At 44.7% G+C, this 24,759-nt stretch overlaps 1 protein-coding gene across 1 annotated transcript; it reads left to right on the top strand.

Annotated features, from left to right (window-relative positions):
• Window positions 1-5,809: 5,809 nt before the first annotated feature.
• On the top strand, window positions 5,810-8,399 carry LOC107373380 (L-rhamnose-binding lectin SML-like). The gene is made up of 7 exons (XM_054737849.2): window positions 5,810-5,874; window positions 5,998-6,036; window positions 7,244-7,268; window positions 7,429-7,473; window positions 7,826-7,958; window positions 8,050-8,153; window positions 8,243-8,399. Coding segments are annotated over exons 2-7 (348 nt in total). The 5' UTR covers window positions 5,810-5,874; the 3' UTR covers window positions 8,245-8,399.
• The last annotated feature ends 16,360 nt before the right edge of the window (window positions 8,400-24,759 follow it).

Genomic DNA, 24,759 nt, shown 5'->3' with positions numbered 1-24,759 from the left:
AAAGGAACTGCTGACATGCAGTGTGTGTGTGTGTGTGTGTGTGTGTGGGGGGGGGGGGGGGGGGGTGTTCTGCGACATGAGATATAACTGAAGCAGAAATTAACCAGAAGTCAATCCTAGATTTTAGGTTATTATTTGGTTTGAACCAGGAGTATTGTTTGAAATTAGGATTTGCCAGGCGCCAGGGATCTACTAAGCCGTGATTGCCACAGAATTGAGATAAGGTGGAATTATGAGAACTATGTAGACACCTAGAAGGGTATCTATCCAAAGGCTCATCATAAACCATGTTAAAATCTCCTCCAACAATAATACTTGCACTTGGGTAGGTTAGTTTTAGATTAGTGATATTATTAGAAAGTTCTGTAAGTAAGAGTTTATTTTGATTTGGGTTGTTAAAGCCATAGATATTAACAACAATACAATACTGGTGATCACTATCTAAAACACAGATTAGCCAGTGACAATTGATACTAGATTTAGAAGCCACTAATTTCCAAGGAGAATTACAAAATAGAATGGCCACCCCCAGTTGATTTGGTGGAGCCGTGGTCAAAAAGGATTTTATCCCCCATTGATTAACCCAGAATTTTTTGTCCTCCTGTTGTGAGTGTGTTTCTTGTAATAAAATAATGTTAGCTTTCTCGCCCTTACAAAACAAAAAAATAGATTTTCTCTCATTAATGTTTCTTAAGCCCCTAGCATTCAAAGAAATACAAAACAGATTAACATTCATTTTTAAACTAACTAAACTAACTAGCAACTGCTAGAGAACAACAATAACTTCAAACGACTTTTGGAAAAGTCTGCGAAGAAAAAAAGACATAAGGCTCAAAAAGGCACAAAAGGATATGTAAGGGTCATGTCCCTTCAATTTCTTGAATTATTGGACCATCCGAACCTTATTTAAGTCTTCATGTTCTTTAGACTGTGATTTTGTGACCATCAATGTAACCGTCTTCTCCTCTGTAGTACGCCCGTTTTCCAACCGCCCACGCCTGTTGTATCTTAGGCCACAGCGCCATCCGAGCCTCCCTGTCAGCTTTGCAGAGGTCTTCAATAAATCCAATCCCCAGTTCTTTGCAAATGGAGGAATCCTTGGTCATCTTCCACAGTGCGTCATGGTGTAATCTTTGTGTGAACTGGACGAGGACATGCCTGGTTCTTTTCTCCTCTCTTCTCCCTAGCCGATGAGCAGAATCCACAATATGGTTGATGTTCGGAGCCCATTCAGGTGAGATTTTTTTCAGCAAGTTTGCTATCATATCTCGCATGTCTTCTCCTTCACGTTCCTTTAATCCTTTGACTCTGAGGTTCCATCGGCGTTTGTACCTCTCTAACTCCAGGACACTTTCCATTAACATGGCATTATCCTTTTTATTGACTGTTACCTCTCGCTCCATGGTTTGTAGGCGCGTTTTACATTCTTTGATCTCCGTTGCGTTGAACTCCACCGCCTTAGCCATGCTAGCGAGCGTATTGGAGTTGTGACTTGGCATGCCGAGGCCCTCCACTTTATCTGTGAGCTTTTTTATCGCTTCAAGGATGGCCTTCGTACCTTCATCTGTAGTCTGGTCCTTCATTTTGGAGGTTGGTTGGTTCTTTGCCGGAGAGAAGGGTTCTTTCCTTTTGAGGCTCTCAGCCGAAGTTTCGATCTTTGCTGCGTAGTTGTGGTGGGTAGCGGCCGTGTCACGGCTTGAAGACGGTTTCATGGCTTAACTCTTTCTTATCAATGAATTTCACAATGACATAAGGCTTGAAATATCTGGTGAATATAGCTGGATGGTCAAGTTGTTGAATAACTGGGTTAAATAGATCGCGTTCAGAATTTGTGATGCACCCGCTCCGCCATTTTGCCCCGGAATCCACGTAACTTTAGTTAAATCGACTTTGACCAAATTGCGATTTCTCGATGGCAGCGGACTGAAAACCGAGGGGAAAACGCAACTCTCACTCTGATTGGATGAGCCTGTTGTCATGGAAACCAGAGCCGACCAATGACAGCCCTCCGTCTGTGGCTCCTCCTTTGCCCCCACCCTTGCCCTCATCCCCTGCTCCACTCCCCTCTGCAGATACACACAGCTGCAATTTGCAACACACAACCTGCCAAAAGTGTTTCAAAAGTCAGACTCGCGAGAGGAGAGTTGTGCGCTTGTAAAACAACAACTGAGCATGCGCAGAAAACGTATTTGAGAAGTTGTATTTACTGGGTCGCAGAAGAAAATTTTACACATGAATTTATTTTGTTTCACATACAATTTACTTTTTATTACAAGTACCATTTATCTTCACAATTGCACACATGTTGATGTGCAGCTTCTCACGTTTTAATGCACAGACACTCACCTCAAAACTTCAAGCTCACATTTTACGGTACACACACTCACATCCAATCTTCAAGCCCCACACTGTGTTGTACGGCGGACTCAGACAACACATTTACAAACTTGTGCATTTTGACACATATTAATCGTGAAAATAGTTTCATAAATCAGATGTGTGAGAGGAAAGCTGTGCAATTGTAATAAAAAAGTTGAGCGTGTGCAGAAACAGATCTGTACACTTGTGTTTACAGACTTGTAGTTGAAAATGTCACACACAACTGTATTTTATTTCACATGCATGTGAGTGTTTCTTACAGGTACACATTTAGCTTTACAGGTTTATGGGTGTTGGTGTACAGCTCCTCACACTGTACTGCACACACACACACACACACACAGTTTTCAAGCACCCATCATGTAGTACAAATACACACAACAGATCTACAAGTTTGTGCTTTTTGAAACAGAATGACCTTCATATGTTTCATGCACTCTGGTGCTGTGTCAAAAGGAACTGTGGAAAAGGCTGAATAACCTTGGAGGAATAGCTCCTTCATCACGTTACATACACAAGATTATCTACTGTATATGGGACTTGAAGGAGAGGGAGTCATCAAGTATCTTAGGTCCTATAACATTTTGTGTCAAGACCTCTCATTTTTTCCAGTAATCTGATGTTTTTCTTGTAGGAGTCAAAGGTCAAAATGTTTAGAGCGATGGCCAAAATAGAAGCCATTCCTCCTGGTTGTTATTTAAAATATGTTAATTTAGCCTTTTGTCTTCGTCCACCCAGCAGGTTTCTACTTTGCTTATTTTTAGAATTAAAAGACAAAACCATTTGTTTTGGTCATCTCCTGGTTGACGTAAACAGCTGAGTGAATGGAACATTCAGTGCATAAAATATGGATGAAGCAGGTAAATGACAAGGATGTTTTGATAAACGTTCTGATTACATATAACTTATTCTAGAAGTAAAATAGGTATTTTTGTTTCTCCTGGTTTTAGAAATGCTTGAAAATATGTGTTCAGTGTTCAATACTTCCAATTATGTCTGTTATTTTTCTGGGTTTAACTTGGTGGTCTAAATCAGGAGTGTCAAACTCAAATTCACACTGGGCCGAAATGAAAAACTGGGACGAAGTCGCGGGCCAAACTCAATATTTTTTTTAAAGTGACTGCAATGTGCACATTTTCCTTTATCTACAGGTATGTATGGTTGAACCTTTTCATTTGGAAATAAACTTATTTTTGCAGTAACACTGAATCTGGAATAACCAAATTACACATGAGCAAATCAATTTTAAATAAAGCACGTCGGTGGTATTTGTTACTTATTATGTCTCAATTCTTTTAAATATTTGTATTCCTTAAAATGTGTATAAATTCAGAATTTCTTTTTTTTATCTTTTGAATCTTTTAAGTATTTCTATTTTATATTTTCTTTTTATTCTTATTTTTTACTCTCCTTTAATGAATGTTATTGCTCCTGTGACACCAAGCTTTCACCACTGAGGGACAATAAAGGGATGTTCTATTTATTTCTATTTTATTCTTCTATCTGTAATGGTTCCAGCTCCTGTTTTAAAGCAGGTGAAATCGTTTTTCACAAGCCAACAACAAAAATAAATAATAATAATTCTCTTAAATGAAAATGGAATCTCACCTATTACCTTTCATGCGTTGGAGCAGAAAAAGTGCATGAAATCAAAATAATGCAAGCTCAGTTTGCTCCAGTCTAATTTACTGTGATGCTCACCTTTTCAGCCAGAAACTCCTGCATCTCTGTGGTTGGCTCTAAGCTGATGAAGGAGTTCATCAGTGAGACTCCTGTGTTGTCTAGTTCATCTTCATCAGACCACAGTTGCTCACATAAGTTTGTGCTGCTGAACATGGAGAGTATCTGAGCAGCTGGACCACACAGTTGTGTCAGTGTGGAAAGATATACACTACAGCAGCCACAGAGTCATACTGACTTGAGAGTGTCATTAAATCATCTTGGTCTGGAAGGTCAGTGCGCTTTCTGTCAGCAGCAAACAGATTACTGAGCGGTTAAAATCCCTTTCTGGGCTTCAAAGTCGGCAATTTGCTGATTAAACTTGGCGCTGAGTAAATGGAGTGTTTTCAGTTTGTCCGAGGCAGAGGAGGTAACGCTGCAGATGCTGATGCTAGTAGCATGGGCGCTAATGACTATAAAAATACCGATTTTTCTCCTTGAAGCATAAGCATGTTCCATCTTTGTTGAAACATCCTTCCTTCTGCATCAATCTTCCTTGACATTTTGGGATAATTTGTGGATAGTTATTTTCACTTGTTGCATTAAGTAAACAGGAATTTGGATACACTGTAACCTAATGGCGAGATACTGCAACTGCACTGGGAACACAATCATCACGCATTATCGGAAATGTAGTTTATATTCAATATATGCTTTGAAACGGCATTAGACCCATTTTGAGACACTTGTGTCTGACACATGTGGTCTAAATGATTTGGTTCCAGCATATCTGGCAGACACTGCATTTGTATGTTCCCTCTTGGGCACTCCGTTCAGAGGACCTGTCCTTGTTCGTGGTACCCCGGTCACGGCTAAAGATGTGTGGAGACAGAGCCTTTTCAGTTACAGCTCCTAAACTATGGAATGAGCTTCCATTACACATTCAGCAGTCCTCTTTTCTACCAGTTTTTAAATCCAAGCTGAAGACCTATTTTTATGAACTGGCTTTTAAATCTGTGTGGGTGATTGACTGTGTTGCTTTTTAGTCTAATTTTTATTTGGTTGTGTTTTGTTCATTTTTAGTGGATTTCATGTGCTTTGTTTTCATCTGTAAAGCACTTTGGTGGCATGTAAGTGTCTGTAAGGTGCATCATAAATAAAGTTCGTGTTGAGTAACCTGCTCTTACCTTTTCTTACTATGGTTTCCTTATGGAGCTACTTTAGGCATCCCAGTTGATGAATGAGATGAGGCCAAACTACAGTGTATAATTATGCATCAAGTGGCCTCAAGAGAAGCCCGTTTTGTCAGACAGATTCCTCCACACCTCCAAGACCAAACCACAGACAACGCTGAAATCAAGGCGCTGTCTCCTGGCATCTATGCTGACCTATACCTCCAGCTCAGACAGATCCCGTCATCTCCATCATCAAAGCTTGACAAACGTTTTAATCCCCAAATTATCGTAAAGATTTTCTGGTCAATATCAGAATAGTTAAGATTTTCTTAGAAAACCCCAGCAGGCTTTTCTCTCCAACATGGTCCATCAGCACCAACCTGCTGGGTTGGAGACACAAAAGAGTCAGATGGTGAAGTCAGATATGTTAAACAGTTTCAGATGTGGTCGCTGCTCCTGACCCACCCTGACCAGTCCCGGTACTAACTGGGACTCTTGGGTGAGGGTTGGGTGTGTTTGCCCCACGGTATTAGTCTTCATCTAATCAGCTGTCATCAGTGACTGACAAGTCCACCAGGTGGAGCAAAGGCATATAAACCCTGTGTTTAGTTCAGGAAGGCATCCAGCGACTGCTGCTGCTGCTTGGATTGATCACAACAAGGTAAAACCTGACTTCTATTTATCTGCTGTTATTGGTAGTGATGGATATCCATGTCAGAGGTTTTATATTAGTATGCTAGTGTGGATTTCCTTCCTGAACACTAAAATAACACATTTTACCCAGATGGTGTCGGGTCTTCTCTTCCTGTTGCTCCTCGGAAACGTAAGTTTGCAGACGTCCTTGTGTAGTTCTTTGGCTGCAATTATTTTCTCAATTATGACCTGATGAGAAACAGTCTCTGAACCAGTGAAATGTGTTCAAAACAAAGCAGAAATATCAGTTGACGTTTGATCCTTTTGCTGAGAAATGTTATCAATCAATCAATCAATCAATCAATCAATCAATCAATCAAAGCTTTATTTATAAAGCGCCTTCCGCAACCCTGTCAGGAAGCCCAAAGCGCTGAACATGGTACAGTTGTAAGTAATTATACTGAATAAATCAACAATAAAAGAAATTCAAATTACAAAATACAAAATGGAAATAACAAGATAGATGAAACATTCCGGTAAAATACAAATGTGTGAAACACAACTGGATTGAGTGGATGGATTGAGTGTACCAATGAAAACTGTGGAATGGATTCAACATAATAGAGGGCCATAATCAAACATGTTCTGGAAACGCCAAGCGGAGGAGGTGTGTTTTTAGGTGATTCTTAAAGACTGGCAGAGAAGGGGACAGCCTAACTGAGGGTGGCAACTGGTTCCAGAGTAACGGTGCTAGGACTAAGAAAGCCCGGTCCCCACGGGTACGACACCTAGACCGAGGGACAGCGAGCAGGCCTTGGTCAGAGGAGCGCAGAGCGCGTGATGGGGAATGTCTGTTTAGGAGTGTGGCCAGATAGGGGGGAGCACCACCCTGGAAGAAATGATAAACAAAGACGAGTATTTTGAATTGTGAGCGATAGGAAATCGGAAGCCAGTGCAGAGAGGCCAGAACTGGACTGATGTGGTCCCGTTTCCTGGTCCCAGTCAGGAACCTGGCAGCGCTGTTCTGCACAACCTGTAGGCGACGCAGTGTTGACTGACACAACCCTGCATATAGAGAGTTGCAGTAGTCAAGCCGAGAAATTACAAAGGCATGCAGTACCCGCTCCAGGTGGGCTCTCGACAGCATATGCTTGATTTTAGCAAGGCGGCTCAGGTGAAAGAAACAGGTTATGCATGGAGATGATCCTCCTCATCCTTTATGGTCTCTGATCAGATCAGATCTCATTTCATACCAACAACTAAAAGCTCAGATTTAAAATAAATGACAAAGCTGGCTTATTATACAGCTGTCAGTTCCACCAGTCAGTCCAGTTCATATAGAAATGTTTTTCTACTGGTCACATTTTGTTTCTGACTGTTTATTTTTACCTCAACAGATGTTTTCTGAAGTGTGGTCAATAAGTAGGTGCTTTTCTTACTCTACAGCTGCAGGTTTTTTTTTTCAGATTAATGCATCACGATTAACTCACTGTTAGTTTTCCATGAATCTATTTAATGTTGACCATGAACAAAACCAACTCTGATTTAATTAATTTTGTCTGACGATTTATTTTTGGAACAGATCATCTCATCATATGTGAGAATTCAGTGGTCCAGCTGAAATGTGGTAAGACTCCCATAATTAATTAGTGCTGACTAACTTCATTGTCAGTAACTGGTCTCCTCTTACTCCCAAAGTTGTCTCATATCTTGCATTTTCTAACTTGCAAAAACATAACTTCCTAAAGAGCGTTACTATTCACACTAGTTTGAGTCACTTTTTCATTACTGTTAAATTCCTGCAGGACAGACGCGAGACCGTGAAACTCAAAGGAATTGAAGAAGCTGAAACATTTCAGAAATGTTGTTCATACATTTGTCTCCCACCTCCACAGCTCTCTGAAGTACTTTTGCTTGTTGCATTTGGCTGTCGGAGAATTCACTGGGCTAAAACTTCTGTACTTGACCTTTTATCTCAGGTCGAGGAAAGAAGATTCATGTGAGATCTGCTGACTATGGACGTCATGATTCCACCACCTGCTCCGCCGGACGTCCTCCATCTCAGCTCCAAAATGTTTCTTGCTCCACTCTCAGCAGTGTTGTTGCACACAAGTACTGTTTATTTCTTTTTCTTTAAACTACAAGATTAGAGCATGGATAAACCTTTAATCTGTTGTTTTCTCATGTTGCTCTTCGTCCACAGCTGTAACAGGCATCGCAGCTGTAGCATCACAGCCAGTAACTCTGTGTTTGGAGATCCCTGCCCAGGAACTTACAAGTACCTGGACGTAGCCTACAGCTGTCGCTGTGAGTAAACACCAATTTAACCCTGAAGTTTTGTGTCATAAAATTCTTCTGTGCTAAGGAACCAACTTGATTTATGTTTTTCTTCTCAGAGTTTGATTCTTAAATATCTGAATCATTGGTGGCCCTTTCCTGAAGGCATGAAGTTTTTTAAAGACCAAATTTGAGTCTGAAAAGCATCATTGAAGTGAATTAATCTGTGATTGTTGATTTAATTAGATCAATAAAGAAAATTAATTCATCTCTTCACATAGTTTTTCTTCGTGATTTTATTTTCCCTCTGAAATATTAGATGTAACGGTGCATTGTTTCCTTTTTCAAGGAGCGTTTTTTGCCACATTGCTTAAAACGTTCTTCATATACTGATAACAACCAATATAAATGAATGTTTTGGATTTAACCAGGTGGAAAAAACACGAAATATTTATTGTGAATCCAGACTTTTTTATTTGAAGTATTACTGGTGGAAAATCCCATCCAATCATTGTGCTGGCGCCTGTTCTCATTTTTTTAAATTAACCTTCAACTTTCTGACTGGGTTCAAAGAACTGCACCATAAGCTCAATTATGATATGAATCAATCAATGAGAAAATTAAACAATGTTTCTTCTCACAAGACCTGAGCTCCCAATTGGTTAGCCCAGGTTTCCGCTATCCAGGAAAAAATATTGGTTCAATATCATAAATTACAAAAATGAAACCACAGCATAAAGGCCAGAGACACTTGAGTCCACAAGAGGCTTCAGGAACTCACAAAAACCATATCCACTCCCAGTATCCAAGACAACACACAAATGGATAGACCAAGAGAGACAGAATACACCACTCTTTGTCAAAATTTTGACAGTTTTATTGCTTTATGACCTCTTACGACCCTTTATGCACATAGGAGCTATGTTGTCTGGGGCACTTTGTGCCCCTGGTAGGGTCTCCCATGACAAATTGGTCTTAGGTGAAGGGTGAGACAAAGAACGGTTCACAGGATCTTTCATGGAAGTAAATTCAAAGAGTCGGAGTACCCGGCCTGGAGGGTTACCGGGGTCCCACCCTGGAGCCAGGCCTGGGGTTGGGGCCCGTGAGCGAGCGCCGCGGGCTTTCGCCCATGGGGCCCGGCCGGGCCCAGCCCAAACCGGATACATGGGCTCATCCAACTGTTGACCCACCACCCGCAGGCAGAGCCGGATTAACGCAAAGGCAAAGTAGGCACGTGCCTAGGGCCTGATTGGCTGGATGGGGCCCAGACAGAGGAACAAAATTAAAACTAAATAAATTAAAAATTAAATGTACAAATGTCCTATGAAAGAATTTGTAGATAGGACTCATATCTACAATTTATTTCAATATTTACTAATTAACTAAAAATAGTGACAATGTTTATTTTAACCATAGACCGTTTCATTGGCTACGTCACATTAAGGCACTACCCAATTAAGGACGTCAGTGAAGCGGTCAGAGTCAGAGCGGGACACAACAAAGTTAGCAGGTGTTTTTGAGTAGGCTAACTTTCACGATGCTTTTGGGTGCGGCAAAACGTTAAAAAAAATAAATGAAGAGGAAGAAAAGAAGAGACAGCGGGGGGGCTTTACAGAAGCTTCTGTCGGGCTGTTCGGGCAGCCGTCCGACAGCTGTGAACCTGCTCGAGTCAGCAGAGGTCGGGCCCAAGTCAGAACCGGAGGAGACACGACCCGAAGACGTGGTGGAAGATGCGGCGGAAGACGCTGTAGCACCAACGCCGTCAACATCAACGCCTTCACAGAAGGACGAACTGGAAGAACAGCAGCCAGCCACAAGTGAGCCCAATATAGTCTTACAGGTGTAGCGTTCTGAACATGCTATTTTCTGCCCTTAACAGCTGCCCTTTTCCACAGTAACAGTGTGCATGAATTGCCAAGGTCGTGCACTTGCTTTGGTGTTTACATTCCAGGAGAGAAGACAGAAGAAGGACGAAGAACGCTTTTCATTAATTAATCAAAGAACTTTATTTCTAATAAAGCTAATCAAAACAACTGTTAGTCAATAATAATCAGGTGACTGATCTGTGAAATCAATGTAATGATTTATGTGTTTATTGAATAACAGGACTAACTATGCCAGACATTCTGATTCACATAAGGTAAACATCATGACACATTGTTCGCTCATTCCAATCAGAACCTCCGGTCTGTTGCGGGGCAGAGTTCTGTAGTGTTTATTTAATCTGTCCACTCCGATTGGCTAAGAATTATAAACAACTAAGTTAATAAAACAGAGCAACGCCATTTTAACTTCAGTTCCATCTGAGTTCCATCTGAGCTCCATCAGAGATTCAACGTAGCTCCAACCAGCTCTCAAAACCATCATCGCTAAGTGAATTGCAGACTGGCCAGCTGCATTTTCTACTTTTAAGCTGAGAACTGTCAAGCTGGAAAATTCTGTCGTTTATCAACAAGACGACGGTTCCTTCAGAATAAAAGCTGAACTCTCGGTGACGCTGACATCTGCCGTTGCTACCGGGAGCTATCCGTAGACGGGTTTTGTCGTGCTGCTGCACTGTTTCATCAGTTCCAGTACCAAGGAGGTTCGAGGACCTGACATTCCTGATCTGACCACGGGAGTCTCCTACACGGTACATAGATTCGGCAAGATGGCATTTCATGTTACTTCCTCCTGAAGCCCTCGTGGTTCGTAGTCAAAACATCTGACACCCAGATCCGCCTGCCTCAGCTGGAGATTCTGAACTGACACACACACACACACACCAACACCTCAACATTCAAATCCATATGCATCCATCATATAGAGTTAGTCCTGGTGATTGTTTGAATTTATAATGATAGAAATTAAAGATTCTCAAATGATCCCAACTCTCTCTTTTCTTGTCTCTAAGTCAATACAAAGTGTTTGAATAAAACTCCCTGAAGTAAAAACAACCTCTTCTGATTATAAGGGCCCAGTTCATAGATTAATCTCTGGACGTAATAAAAGTGTAAAGAATATATCAACTATATTCCGCTACACAGGAGCCACTAGACACAGAAGGAGAATGAACAACTAGCTACCCATCTGATCCTGCAAAGTGGTACCAAACTGATGACACGATGCGTGAGTACTTTGCACTAAACCATCCCTCTCAAAATATTGGATATCTCTCTGCATCACAGAGGAAATCTGGAGACATAAACCGAAGCTTAACCAAGGAACATTTCTTTAGACGTGTTGCTGCTGTGACTGAGGCCTGTGGTTTGTTCAGAGATTCTGAGTTTGTTCAGAGATTCTGAGTGATGAGCATGCGCTGACGGCCGATCACCGGACACAGCAGCGTTTGAAGCTGATGGCAGCTCGTTAGCAAACATCCACAAGCAATTTAGATGCATTTTTGCCTAATTTAACTACTGACAACGAAAAAATAATCTGGTAAGTATAACTCACTCAATCTGGAGGTAAGTGAAGGAAATTTAGAAAGTTTGTCAAATTATATTGACAAAGTTTTTGAAGTTTTCGTCATGGGTCCGAAGAAATCAGCAGCTGAGGCTGAAACACCTGGGATCAAGAGGAGCCGTCCTCAGGACTCGCCTGAGGCCTCATCTCCCCAGAAGGACGTATTCGAATTATTAGATTCTATTAATAAACGGCTTCTGGGATTTGAGGGGCGACTTCATCTGCTTGAGGTTCTACACCAGGAGTTTCAGAACCTCCAAACATCTCTGGAATTCAGTCAGGAGCAGGTTGAGCGACTCGCTGCTGAGAACGCGTTTCTGCGGGAGTCCATTTCTTCCCTGGAAGAGGGAATGACGCGGATCGCCCAGGACAACGAGATTCTGAAAGAGACGGTTTTGGACCTTCAGGCCCGCAGCATGAGGGATAATCTGGTGTTCGCAGGCCTGCCGGAGCAGACGGGAGGGGCGGAGAACTGCGAGCAAACAATAAAGAACTTTCTCCAGACCCAAATGAAGATACCCGAAGAAACGGTAAAAAACATCACCTTTCACCGGGTACATCGCCTTGGAGCTAAAAGAGGGGACAGCAGAAGACCTCGTCCCATCGTGGCTCAATTTGAACATTTTAAGCAGAAGGATCTTGTTAAAAGTCACGGAAGAGAGCTCAAAGGGAAAGATTTCAGCGTCAACGATCAGTTCCCTAAGGAAATTCTGGATCGGCGCCGAGTCCTCTTTCCGCTGTGCAAAAAGTTTATCCAGGATGGGAAGAGAGCTGTCATCTCGGTGGATAAGCTTTATGTGGACAATAAGCTTTACAAGGAGCGAGGAGTGACTGACTGGCTGTAATAGCCCAACATCAGGTCAGACATTTACTATTCTTATCAGGATTCACTGGGTTTGAGCACGTCAGGATTAAACAGCTGCTAAATCCGTATTGTTGATGATAAGATCACCTGTTCATCACCACCGGACACCCCTATCACCTTTTCTTTTTAGTTCTCTCTTCTTTTTTAACCTGTATCTGTATTTTCCTTTCCTCTTTACCTGCTTCTGCACCTTTACACCTGTATGGCACAACCACACAACTTTCCAACACTGCATCAGACTCGACACACACACACACATACACGCGCGCGCACGCACACACACACACACACACGCACGCACACGCACACACATAGATATATTAAATTCACAGCACAATATCATAACTTATGCGTCAAATAATACAACCACAAACACTGTTGGATCTTTATTATTATTAGTATTATTTACTTTTCTGTTATTTATTAACATACTATTTTATACATTTAGATACTTATTCCATCTTATTCACATGAAGGCGCAGTGGCGGCTGGTGAAAAATATTTTTGGTGGGGCTGTGCTATTTTTTAAAAAACAAACTTGTGCTTTCTGAGCTTTGTGCACAACTTCACTATTTCCTGAATTAAGCACAGCTCTTTTATTTCCTGTCTTACATCATTGGACAAACTGATTAATCCAGGTGTGTCTGACCATTGGCACGCTGCCTTGCAGACCAAGGTTGAAAAATACTGCATTAAATTGCACATAAAATAACACGACCATAAATGGTAAATAGGCAATGCAAGAGGCAAGTAACAAAAACATTTTGTTTAATTTCAACATTTGAGTGAACACCAAAAATTATGAGCAGGTCACTGTTACAGTAATGGTAGTAAACACTACTTAGACAAAATGCCAGAAATTTACACTGTTAGGACTTATGGAAAGTGGAAACACTTTCATAGGAAATAATGTCATCAGTATCCTCTTACAAATGTCATATTTCCCACTTCCCAAGCTGGGAAATTTGTTTGCTGCAGCAGAAGTGTAACAAGTAAAATAGAATCAGATTGATGTATGTACAAATTTACTTGAAATACACATTTACATGATTAAATATGTATAATAGGTATGTGTGTTGAAATTAGTTTTTACAGTTATTGCACATTAAACATGTTATTAAACAAATGTCCCGGTTTGTGGGACAAGCAAGGATTTCTGATTCTGATTGTCTTGTTTACAGAAATGTAATGTACAGCTTACCTCTGCACCCAGCTGCTGTTCTCCCTGTCCAAACGTCCTCCGTTTCTTTGTTGGCTGCTGCACTGATGCGCTGCATTCCTCAGTCAGAGAATGAATGGAGTCCCCAATGAGACACAAGTTCCACATCGCATTAGGCATCCCAGCTGTGGATCCCAGCCGTTTTGAATAACAAACACAGAAAGCAAAATAACGCATTAGCGTGATTGCATCCAGCTAGCCACTGCTTCCTGGTGTACCAATTTTGGGAGAAGCGTCGTGTGTACAGCTTACCTCTCTCCTTGTCCTGCTGGCTTATCTTTACGTCGGGCTGATCTGGTCCAAGCTCTTTGACATTAAGTTTTTCCACCATAGTTCTCCTCTCGAACGGATACTGGAGAAGAGACCGAACTGAATTCAGTGGCTGCTGAGATCCGGTATCCATGGTGTAGGTGCACTGGCGTCCATGTCTACGTCTGCGTCACGACCGTCACGGGTCACGACCAAAAACGTGCTGGAGTCGAGACTCTCCGAGTTCTACCGAACACCAACGAAAGCCTTGGCGGTAGCTCTATCGCCCATCATCATGCCCGGATTAACGCAAAGGCAAAGTAGGCACGTGCCTAGGGCCTGATTGGCTGGATGGGGCCCAGACAGAGGGACAAAATAAAAAAATAAATAAATCAAAAATAAAATGTACAAATGTCCTGTGACAGAATTTGTAGAGAGGACTCGTCCTCTTTACATTCTATTTCAATATTTATTAACTAAAAAGAGTGACAATGTTTATCTTAACCATAGACTGTTACATTAGCTACATCACATTAACGCCAGCCTATCACAGTAGCCTATAACTTGGGCACCACCCAATTAAGGACGTCAGAGAAGGAAGCGGTCAGAGTGGAGCGGGATCATCGAGCGGGACACGATTAAGCTAGTAGCAGGTGTTTTAGGTTAACTTTCGCGATGCTTTCAGGTGCAGCAAAACGTAAAAAGAAAAAAAGAGAAGAGGAACAAAAGAAGAAACAGCGGGGGGCTTTAAAGAAGTTTCTGTCGGGCTGCTCGGGCAGCCGTCCGACAGCTGTGAACCCTCTGGAGTCAGCAGAGCCAGAGGCCGGGCCAGAGGAGACACAGCCCGAAGACGAGGTGGAAGATGCGGCGGGAAATGCGACGGAAGACGTTGTTGCGCCATCAACATCAACGCAGTCGCAGAAAGAACTGGAAGGACAGCAGCCAGCCAGAAGTGAGCCCAACATACAGCAGGAGCCTCCAGACCCAGAAAGGGTATTAAGAAGAAGAACCTACCCATCTGATCCTGCAAAATGGTGCGAAATTGATGACAGGATGCGTGAGTACTTTGCCCTAAACCATCCCTCCCAAAATATTGGAGATTTCTCTGCATCACAGAGGAAATACGGAGACGTAAACCGATGCTTAACTAAGGAACATTTCTTTAGAAAAAAGCTAAATGGAGAAACGCTGTCAAGAAAATGGTTAGTGTACTCACCGTCTACTGGAACTGTATTCTGTTTCTGCTGCAAGTTGTTCAGTGTAAGAGACAATCAATTTGTCACTGGATATAATGACTGGAAAAACTGTGCTAATCGCTTGCATGAACATGAGAATAGTATGGATCATCGTACTGCTGTGCTGAGTCTATCATCACTTGGAAATAAAAATGCACGCATAGATTCAACCATAGTACAGCAACAGGAGTCTGAGAGAGCATACTGGCTCAACATTTTGAAACGTATAGTGGCAACTATTCAGTTTCTTTCTTCAAGAGGACTGCCGTTCCGTGGAGATGATGAGTTAATAGGATCACCCCACAATGGGAACTTTTTGGGCTGCTTGGAGTTAATTAGTCGCTTTGATCCGCTTCTGTCAGAGCATCTAGCCAGATATGGAAACAAGGGCAGGGGACATACCAGTTACCTGTCCTCTACAGTTTGTGATGAGTTTATTCAGCTGATGGCTAAGAAAGTTCTGCGTGCCATTGTAAAAGAAGTAAAAGATGGCAAGTATTTCTCCATCATTGTGGACTCAACACCTGACATCACACATGTTGATCAGCTTACTTTGATAATTCGATATGTCCTGAAGAAAAGTGGTGAGCCTGTTGAGAGATTTTTGGAGTTCATACCTCTGCATGGTCATACTGCAGAACACATGGAGGAAATACTCAAATTTGAATTAAATGAACTGGACATTGATTTGATGGACTGTCGTGGGCAGAGCTACGACAATGCTAGTAACATGGCAGGGAAATATTCTGGTCTCCAAGCAAGAATAAAAAATAAAAATCCTAATGCTGACTTCATACCATGTTCTGCACATTCTCTTAATTTAGTTGGTGCATGTGCTGCAGAATGTTGCATTGAAGCTGTTTCATTTTTTGGCTTCATTCAAAATCTCTGCAACCTCTTCTCAGCTTCAAGTCGGCGGTGGGAGATTTTAACAGCCCATCTGACAAAATGTGAGCAAGGTCTGACACTGAAGAGCCTTTCCAGCACAAGATGGTCTGCAAGAGCTGATGCAACAAAAGCTCTGAGATTTGGCTACAAAGCTATACAGGATGCTTTGAATGAAATCAAAGTTGACCATGGAACCCCCAGAGCTGCTCAATATGAGGCAAGTCAATTAATAACAGTGATGGAAACCCTTGAAACTGCAGTTATGACAGTGCTGTGGGATGAACTGCTGAGAAGAATCAATGTAACCAGCAAAGCATTGCAACAGGTACACATTGATGTATGTACTGTTCCTATTCTGTACAGTTCACTCATAGAATACATAGGACAGGCCAGAAATGATTTTGATGTCTATGAAGCAGAGGCCAAGACTCTCACAGCGACAGAGGGATGCAAAGCAGATAGCCAAAGGAGACGAGTAAAGAAAGTTATGTTTGATGAGTCTGCAGGTCCAGAGGTGCGGCGCTCCGGCCGTGAAGCATTCTTGATTGACACCCATTATGTCATCTGTGACTGCTTGTCACAAGAATTGAAAAAACGCAAAGATGCATACAAAAATGTGGAGGAGAAATTTGGTTTCCTAACTAAAAGGAAATCAATGAACATTGAACAAATCCGTGCAGCCACAGAAAAGTTGAAGAAAATATACCCCCAGGATCTTGAGGAGGACTTTACAGCAGAGTTTTGTCAGTTCATGTCAATGGTAAAAGATGAAGAATCAGTCATGGCCATGTACAAGAAATTTCTAGAGCTAGGCTTGAGGGATGCTTTTCCTAATGTGGACATTTGCCTTCGCATGTATCTGACATTACCGATTGCAAACTGTTCAGGAGAAAGATCATTTTCTGTGTTGAAACGAGTAAAAACACATCGGAGAGCAACAGTCAGGAAAAAAACTGAATGCCTTTGCTCTGTTAGCAATTGAAAATGGATTCACAACTGCACTGGATTTTCAAGACATCATCGAGGACTTCACCACATCAAAACTAAGGAGAAAGCATCTGTAAATGTCAGTTTTTTTTTAATAAGTAAAGTGAATATGAAAATCAAATGTAAGATGCATACAGTATAAATTAAATGTATAATATTGGGCTATACGTTCTACTATAATTAAATGAAATATGAGAAACAAACCAAGTTTATTCATATCTGAAACAGCTGTCTTTTGTATACATTTTATTATTTCAGCACAAGATTGTGATTATGCCGTCGAGACATATTTCTGCTGTTCATATGTTGCAGAAAATCACAGCTGTGGAGAATGGAGAGAAGACAAGTGGAGAATGGAGACTTAAGAGGAGCAGAGAAGAAGGAAGGAGGAGACTGGAGAGTAGAGGAGCAGAGAAGATGACAGGAGGAGACTGGAGAGTAGAGGAGCAGAGAAGATGACAGGAGGAGACTGGAGAAAAGAGGAGCAGAGAAGAAGACAGGAGGAGACTGGAGAGTAGAGGAGCAGTGAAGAAGACAGGAGGAGACTGGAGAGTAGACGAGCAGAGAAGAAGACAGGAGGAGACTGGAGAGTAGACGAGCAGAGAAGAAGACAGGAGGAGACTGGAGAGAAGAGGAGCAGAGAAGAAGACAGGATGAGACAGGAGAGTAGAGGAGCAGAGAAGATGACAGCAGGAGACTGGAGAGTAGAGGAGCAGAGAAGATGACAGGAGGAGACTGGAGAGTAGATGAGCAGAGAAGAAGACAGGAGGAGACTGGAGAGAAGAGGAGCAGAGAAGAAGACGGGAGGAGACTGGAGAGTAGAGGAGCAGAGAAGATGACAGGAGGAGACTGGAGAAAAGAGGAGCAGAGAAGAAGACAGGAGGAGACTGGAGAGTAGAGGAGCAGAGAAGAAGACAGGAGGAGACTGGAGAGTAGACGAGCAGAGAAGAAGACAGGAGGAGACTGGAGAGTAGACGAGCAGAGAAGAAGACAGGAGGAGACTGGAGAGTAGACGAGCAGAGAAGAAGACAGGAGGAGACTGGAGAGAAGAGGAGCAGAGAAGAAGACAGGATGAGACAGGAGAGTAGAGGAGCAGAGAAGATGACAGCAGGAGACTGGAGAGTAGAGGAGCAGAGAAGATGACAGGAGGAGACTGGAGAGTAGATGAGCAGAGAAGAAGACAGGATGAGACAGGAGAGTAGAGGAGCAGAGAAGATGACAGCAGGAGACTGGAGAGTAGAGGAGCAGAGAAGATGACAGGAGGAGACTGGAGAAAAGAGGAGCAGAGAAGAAGACAGGAGGAGACTGGAGAGTAGAGGAGCAGAGAAGAAGACAGGAGGAGACTGGAGAGTAGACGAGCAGAGAAGAAGACAGGAGGAGACTGGAGAGTAGACGAGCAGAGAAGAAGACAGGAGGAGACTGGAGAGAAGAGGAGCAGAGAAGAAGACAGGATGAGACAGGAGAGTAGAGGAGCAGAGAAGATGACAGCAGGAGACTGGAGAGTAGAGGAGCAGAGAAGATGACAGGAGGAGACTGGAGAAAAGATGAGCAGAGAAGAAGACAGGAGGAGACTGGAGAGTAGACGAGCAGAGAAGAAGACAGGAGGAGACTGGAGAGTAGACGAGCAGAGAAGAAGACAGGAGGAGACTGGAGAGTAGAGGAGCGGAGAAGATGACAGGAGGAGACTGGAGAGTAGAGGAGCAGAGAAGATGACAGCAGGAGACTGGAGAGTAGAGGAGCAGAGAAGAAGACAGGAGGAGACTGGAGAGTAGAGGAGCAGAGAAGATGACAGCAGGAGACTGGAGAGTAGATGAGCAGAGAAGAAGACAGGATGAGACAGGAGAGTAGAGGAGCAGAGAAGATGACAGCAGGAGACTGGAGAGTAGAGGAGCAGAGAAGATGACAGGAGGAGACTGGAGAGTAGAGGAGCAGAGAAGAAGACAGGAGGAGACTGGAGAGTAGAGGAGCAGAGAAGAAGACAGGAGGAGACTGGAGAGTAGACGAGCAGAGAAGAAGACAGGAGGAGACTGGAGAAAAGAGGAGCAGAGAAGAAGACAGGAGGAGACTGGAGAGTAGAGGAGCAGAGAAGAAGACAGGAGGAGACTGGAGAGTAGAGGAGCAGAGAAGAAGACAGGAGGAGACTGGAGAAAAGAGGAGCAGAGAAGAAGATAGGAGGAGACTGGAGAGTAGAGGAGCAGAGAAGAAGACAGGAGGAGACTGGAGAGTAGAGGAGCAGAGAAGAAGACAGGAGGAGACTGGAGAGTAGAGGAGCAGAGAAGAAGACAGGAGGAGACTGGAGAGTAGAGGAGCAGAGAAGATGACAGGAGGAGACTGGAGAGTAGAGGAGCAGAGAAGATGACAGGAGGAGACTGGAGAAAAGAGGAGCAGAGAAGAAGACAGGAGGAGACTGGAGAGTAGAGGAGCAGAGAAGAAGACAGGAGGAGACTGGAGAGTAGAGGAGCAGAGAAGAAGACAGGAGGAGACTGGAGAGTAGAGGAGCAGAGAAGATGACAGCAGGAGACTGGAGAGTAGAGGAGCAGAGAAGATGACAGCAGGAGACTGGAGAGTAGAGGAGCAGAGAAGATGACAGGAGGAGACTGGAGAAAAGAGGAGCAGAGAAGAAGACAGGAGGAGACTGGAGAGTAGAGGAGCAGAGAAGATGACAGCAGGAGACTGGAGAGTAGAGGAGCAGAGAAGATGACAGGAGGAGACTGGAGAGTAGATGAGCAGAGAAGAAGACAGGAGGAGACTGGAGAGAAGAGGAGCAGAGAAGAAGACGGGAGGAGACTGGAGAGTAGAGGAGCAGAGAAGATGACAGGAGGAGACTGGAGAAAAGAGGAGCAGAGAAGAAGACAGGAGGAGACTGGAGAGTAGAGGAGCAGAGAAGAAGACAGGAGGAGACTGGAGAGTAGACGAGCAGAGAAGAAGACAGGAGGAGACTGGAGAGTAGACGAGCAGAGAAGAAGACAGGAGGAGACTGGAGAGTAGACGAGCAGAGAAGAAGACAGGAGGAGACTGGAGAGTAGACGAGCAGAGAAGAAGACAGGAGGAGACTGGAGAGTAGACGAGCAGAGAAGAAGACAGGAGGAGACTGGAGAGTAGACGAGCAGAGAAGAAGACAGGAGGAGACTGGAGAGAAGAGGAGCAGAGAAGAAGACAGGAGGAGACTGGAGAGTAGACGAGCAGAGAAGAAGACAGGAGGAGACTGGAGAGTAGACGAGCAGAGAAGAAGACAGGAGGAGACTGGAGAGTAGACGAGCAGAGAAGAAGACAGGATGAGACAGGAGAGTAGAGGAGCAGAGAAGATGACAGCAGGAGACTGGAGAGTAGAGGAGCAGAGAAGATGACAGGAGGAGACTGGAGAGTAGATGAGCAGAGAAGAAGACAGGATGAGACAGGAGAGTAGAGGAGCAGAGAAGAAGACAGGAGGAGACTGGAGAGAAGAGGAGCAGAGAAGAAGACAGGATGAGACAGGAGAGTAGAGGAGCAGAGAAGATGACAGCAGGAGACTGGAGAGTAGAGGAGCAGAGAAGATGACAGGAGGAGACTGGAGAGTAGATGAGCAGAGAAGAAGACAGGATGAGACAGGAGAGTAGAGGAGCAGAGAAGATGACAGCAGGAGACTGGAGAGTAGAGGAGCAGAGAAGATGACAGGAGGAGACTGGAGAGTAGAGGAGCAGAGAAGAAGACAGGAGGAGACTGGAGAGTAGAGGAGCAGAGAAGAAGACAGGAGGAGACTGGAGAGTAGACGAGCAGAGAAGAAGACAGGAGGAGACTGGAGAGAAGAGGAGCAGAGAAGAAGACAGGATGAGACTGGAGAGTAGAGGAGCAGAGAAGAAGACAGGAGGAGACTGGAGAGTAGAGGAGCAGAGAAAATGACAGGAGGAGACTGGAGAAAAGAGGAGCAGAGAAGAAGACAGGAGGAGACTGGAGAGTAGAGGAGCAGAGAAGAAGACAGGAGGAGACTGGAGAGTAGAGGAGCAGAGAAGAAGACAGGAGGAGACTGGAGAAAAGAGGAGCAGAGAAGAAGATAGGAGGAGACTGGAGAGTAGAGGAGCAGAGAAGAAGACAGGAGGAGACTGGAGAGTAGAGGAGCAGAGAAGAAGACAGGAGGAGACTGGAGAGTAGAGGAGCAGAGAAGAAGACAGGAGGAGACTGGAGAGTAGAGGAGCAGAGAAGATGACAGGAGGAGACTGGAGAGTAGAGGAGCAGAGAAGATGACAGCAGGAGACTGGAGAGTAGAGGAGCAGAGAAGATGACAGCAGGAGACTGGAGAGTAGAGGAGCAGAGAAGATGACAGGAGGAGACTGGAGAAAAGAGGAGCAGAGAAGAAGACAGGAGGAGACTGAAGAGTAGAGGAGCAGAGAAGAAGACAGGAGGAGACTGGAGAGTAGACGAGCAGAGAAGAAGACAGGAGGAGACTGGAGAAAAGAGGAGCAGAGAAGAAGACAGGAGGAGACTGGAGAGTAGAGGAGCAGAGAAGAAGACAGGAGGAGACTGGAGAGTAGAGGAGCAGAGAAGAAGACAGGAGGAGACTGGAGAGTAGACGAGCAGAGAAGAAGACAGGAGGAGACTGGAGAAAAGAGGAGCAGAGAAGAAGACAGGAGGAGACTGGAGAGTAGAGGAGCAGAGAAGAAGACAGGAGGAGACTGGAGAGTAGAGGAGCAGAGAAGAAGACAGGAGGAGACTGGAGAAAAGAGGAGCAGAGAAGAAGATAGGAGGAGACTGGAGAGTAGAGGAGCAGAGAAGAAGACAGGAGGAGACTGGAGAGTAGAGGAGCAGAGAAGAAGACAGGAGGAGACTGGAGAGTAGAGGAGCAGAGAAGAAGACAGGAGGAGACTGGAGAGTAGAGGAGCAGAGAAGATGACAGGAGGAGACTGGAGAGTAGAGGAGCAGAGAAGATGACAGGAGGAGACTGGAGAAAAGAGGAGCAGAGAAGAAGACAGGAGGAGACTGGAGAGTAGAGGAGCAGAGAAGAAGACAGGAGGAGACTGGAGAGTAGAGGAGCAGAGAAGAAGACAGGAGGAGACTGGAGAGTAGAGGAGCAGAGAAGATGACAGCAGGAGACTGGAGAGTAGAGGAGCAGAGAAGATGACAGCAGGAGACTGGAGAGTAGAGGAGCAGAGAAGATGACAGGAGGAGACTGGAGAAAAGAGGAGCAGAGAAGAAGACAGGAGGAGACTGGAGAGTAGAGGAGCAGAGAAGATGACAGCAGGAGACTGGAGAGTAGAGGAGCAGAGAAGATGACAGGAGGAGACTGGAGAGTAGATGAGCAGAGAAGAAGACAGGAGGAGACTGGAGAGAAGAGGAGCAGAGAAGAAGACGGGAGGAGACTGGAGAGTAGAGGAGCAGAGAAGATGACAGGAGGAGACTGGAGAAAAGAGGAGCAGAGAAGAAGACAGGAGGAGACTGGAGAGTAGAGGAGCAGAGAAGAAGACAGGAGGAGACTGGAGAGTAGACGAGCAGAGAAGAAGACAGGAGGAGACTGGAGAGTAGACGAGCAGAGAAGAAGACAGGAGGAGACTGGAGAGTAGACGAGCAGAGAAGAAGACAGGAGGAGACTGGAGAGTAGACGAGCAGAGAAGAAGACAGGAGGAGACTGGAGAGTAGACGAGCAGAGAAGAAGACAGGAGGAGACTGGAGAGTAGACGAGCAGAGAAGAAGACAGGAGGAGACTGGAGAGAAGAGGAGCAGAGAAGAAGACAGGAGGAGACTGGAGAGTAGACGAGCAGAGAAGAAGACAGGAGGAGACTGGAGAGTAGACGAGCAGAGAAGAAGACAGGAGGAGACTGGAGAGTAGACGAGCAGAGAAGAAGACAGGATGAGACAGGAGAGTAGAGGAGCAGAGAAGATGACAGCAGGAGACTGGAGAGTAGAGGAGCAGAGAAGATGACAGGATGAGACAGGAGAGTAGAGGAGCAGAGAAGATGACAGCAGGAGACTGGAGAGTAGAGGAGCAGAGAAGATGACAGGAGGAGACTGGAGAGTAGATGAGCAGAGAAGAAGACAGGATGAGACAGGAGAGTAGAGGAGCAGAGAAGAAGACAGGAGGAGACTGGAGAGAAGAGGAGCAGAGAAGAAGACAGGATGAGACAGGAGAGTAGAGGAGCAGAGAAGATGACAGCAGGAGACTGGAGAGTAGAGGAGCAGAGAAGATGACAGGAGGAGACTGGAGAGTAGATGAGCAGAGAAGAAGACAGGATGAGACAGGAGAGTAGAGGAGCAGAGAAGATGACAGCAGGAGACTGGAGAGTAGAGGAGCAGAGAAGATGACAGGAGGAGACTGGAGAGTAGAGGAGCAGAGAAGAAGACAGGAGGAGACTGGAGAGTAGAGGAGCAGAGAAGAAGACAGGAGGAGACTGGAGAGTAGACGAGCAGAGAAGAAGACAGGAGGAGACTGGAGAGAAGAGGAGCAGAGAAGAAGACAGGATGAGACTGGAGAGTAGAGGAGCAGAGAAGAAGACAGGAGGAGACTGGAGAGTAGAGGAGCAGAGAAAATGACAGGAGGAGACTGGAGAAAAGAGGAGCAGAGAAGAAGACAGGAGGAGACTGGAGAGTAGAGGAGCAGAGAAGAAGACAGGAGGAGACTGGAGAGTAGAGGAGCAGAGAAGAAGACAGGAGGAGACTGGAGAAAAGAGGAGCAGAGAAGAAGATAGGAGGAGACTGGAGAGTAGAGGAGCAGAGAAGAAGACAGGAGGAGACTGGAGAGTAGAGGAGCAGAGAAGAAGACAGGAGGAGACTGGAGAGTAGAGGAGCAGAGAAGAAGACAGGAGGAGACTGGAGAGTAGAGGAGCAGAGAAGATGACAGGAGGAGACTGGAGAGTAGAGGAGCAGAGAAGATGACAGCAGGAGACTGGAGAGTAGAGGAGCAGAGAAGATGACAGCAGGAGACTGGAGAGTAGAGGAGCAGAGAAGATGACAGGAGGAGACTGGAGAAAAGAGGAGCAGAGAAGAAGACAGGAGGAGACTGAAGAGTAGAGGAGCAGAGAAGAAGACAGGAGGAGACTGGAGAGTAGACGAGCAGAGAAGAAGACAGGAGGAGACTGGAGAGTAGAGGAGCAGAGAAGATGACAGGAGGAGACTGGAGAGTAGAGGAGCAGAGAAGATGACAGGAGGAGACTGGAGAGTAGAGGAGCAGAGAAGATGACAGCAGCAGACTGGAGAGTAGAGGAGCAGAGAAGATGACAGGAGGAGACTGGAGAAAAGAGGAGCAGAGAAGAAGACAGGAGGAGACTGGAGAGTAAAGGAGCAGAGAAGAAGACAGGAGGAGACTGGAGAGTAGACGAGCAGAGAAGAAGACAGGAGGAGACTGGAGAGTAGAGGAGCAGAGAAGATGACAGGAGGAGACTGGAGAAAAGAGGAGCAGAGAAGAAGACAGGAGGAGACTGGAGAGTAGAGGAGCAGAGAAGATGACAGGAGGAGACTGGAGAAAAGAGGAGCAGAGAAGAAGACAGGAGGAGACTGGAGAGTAGAGGAGCAGAGAAGAAGACAGGAAGAGACTGGAGAAAAGAGGAGCAGAGAAGAAGACAGGGGGAGACTGGAGAGTAGACGAGCAGAGAAGAAGACAGGATGAGACAGGAGAGTAGAGGAGCAGAGAAGATGACAGCAGGAGACTGGAGAGTAGAGGAGCAGAGAAGATGACAGGAGGAGACTGGAGAGTAGATGAGCAGAGAAGAAGACAGGATGAGACAGGAGAGTAGAGGAGCAGAGAAGAAGACAGGAGGAGACTGGAGAGAAGAGGAGCAGAGA

This window comes from Nothobranchius furzeri, chromosome 5 (assembly GCF_043380555.1).
Source record: "Nothobranchius furzeri strain GRZ-AD chromosome 5, NfurGRZ-RIMD1, whole genome shotgun sequence".
Lineage (NCBI taxonomy): Eukaryota > Metazoa > Chordata > Actinopteri > Cyprinodontiformes > Nothobranchiidae > Nothobranchius > Nothobranchius furzeri.
This window is presented reverse-complemented; position numbering and strand designations above follow the sequence as displayed.

Excerpts from the sequence above, each read along its gene's own strand:
- LOC107373380 (XM_054737849.2), top strand. The coding sequence starts at position 5,998 with ATGGTGTCGGGTCTTCTCTTCCTGTTGCTCCTCGGAAAC. Across the intron at positions 6,037-7,243 it reads TCCTGTTGCTCCTCGGAAAC|ATGTTTTCTGAAGTGTGGTC; the intron begins GTAAGTTTGCAG and ends TTACCTCAACAG. Across the intron at positions 7,269-7,428 it reads TTCTGAAGTGTGGTCAATAA|ATCATCTCATCATATGTGAG; the intron begins GTAGGTGCTTTT and ends TTTTTGGAACAG.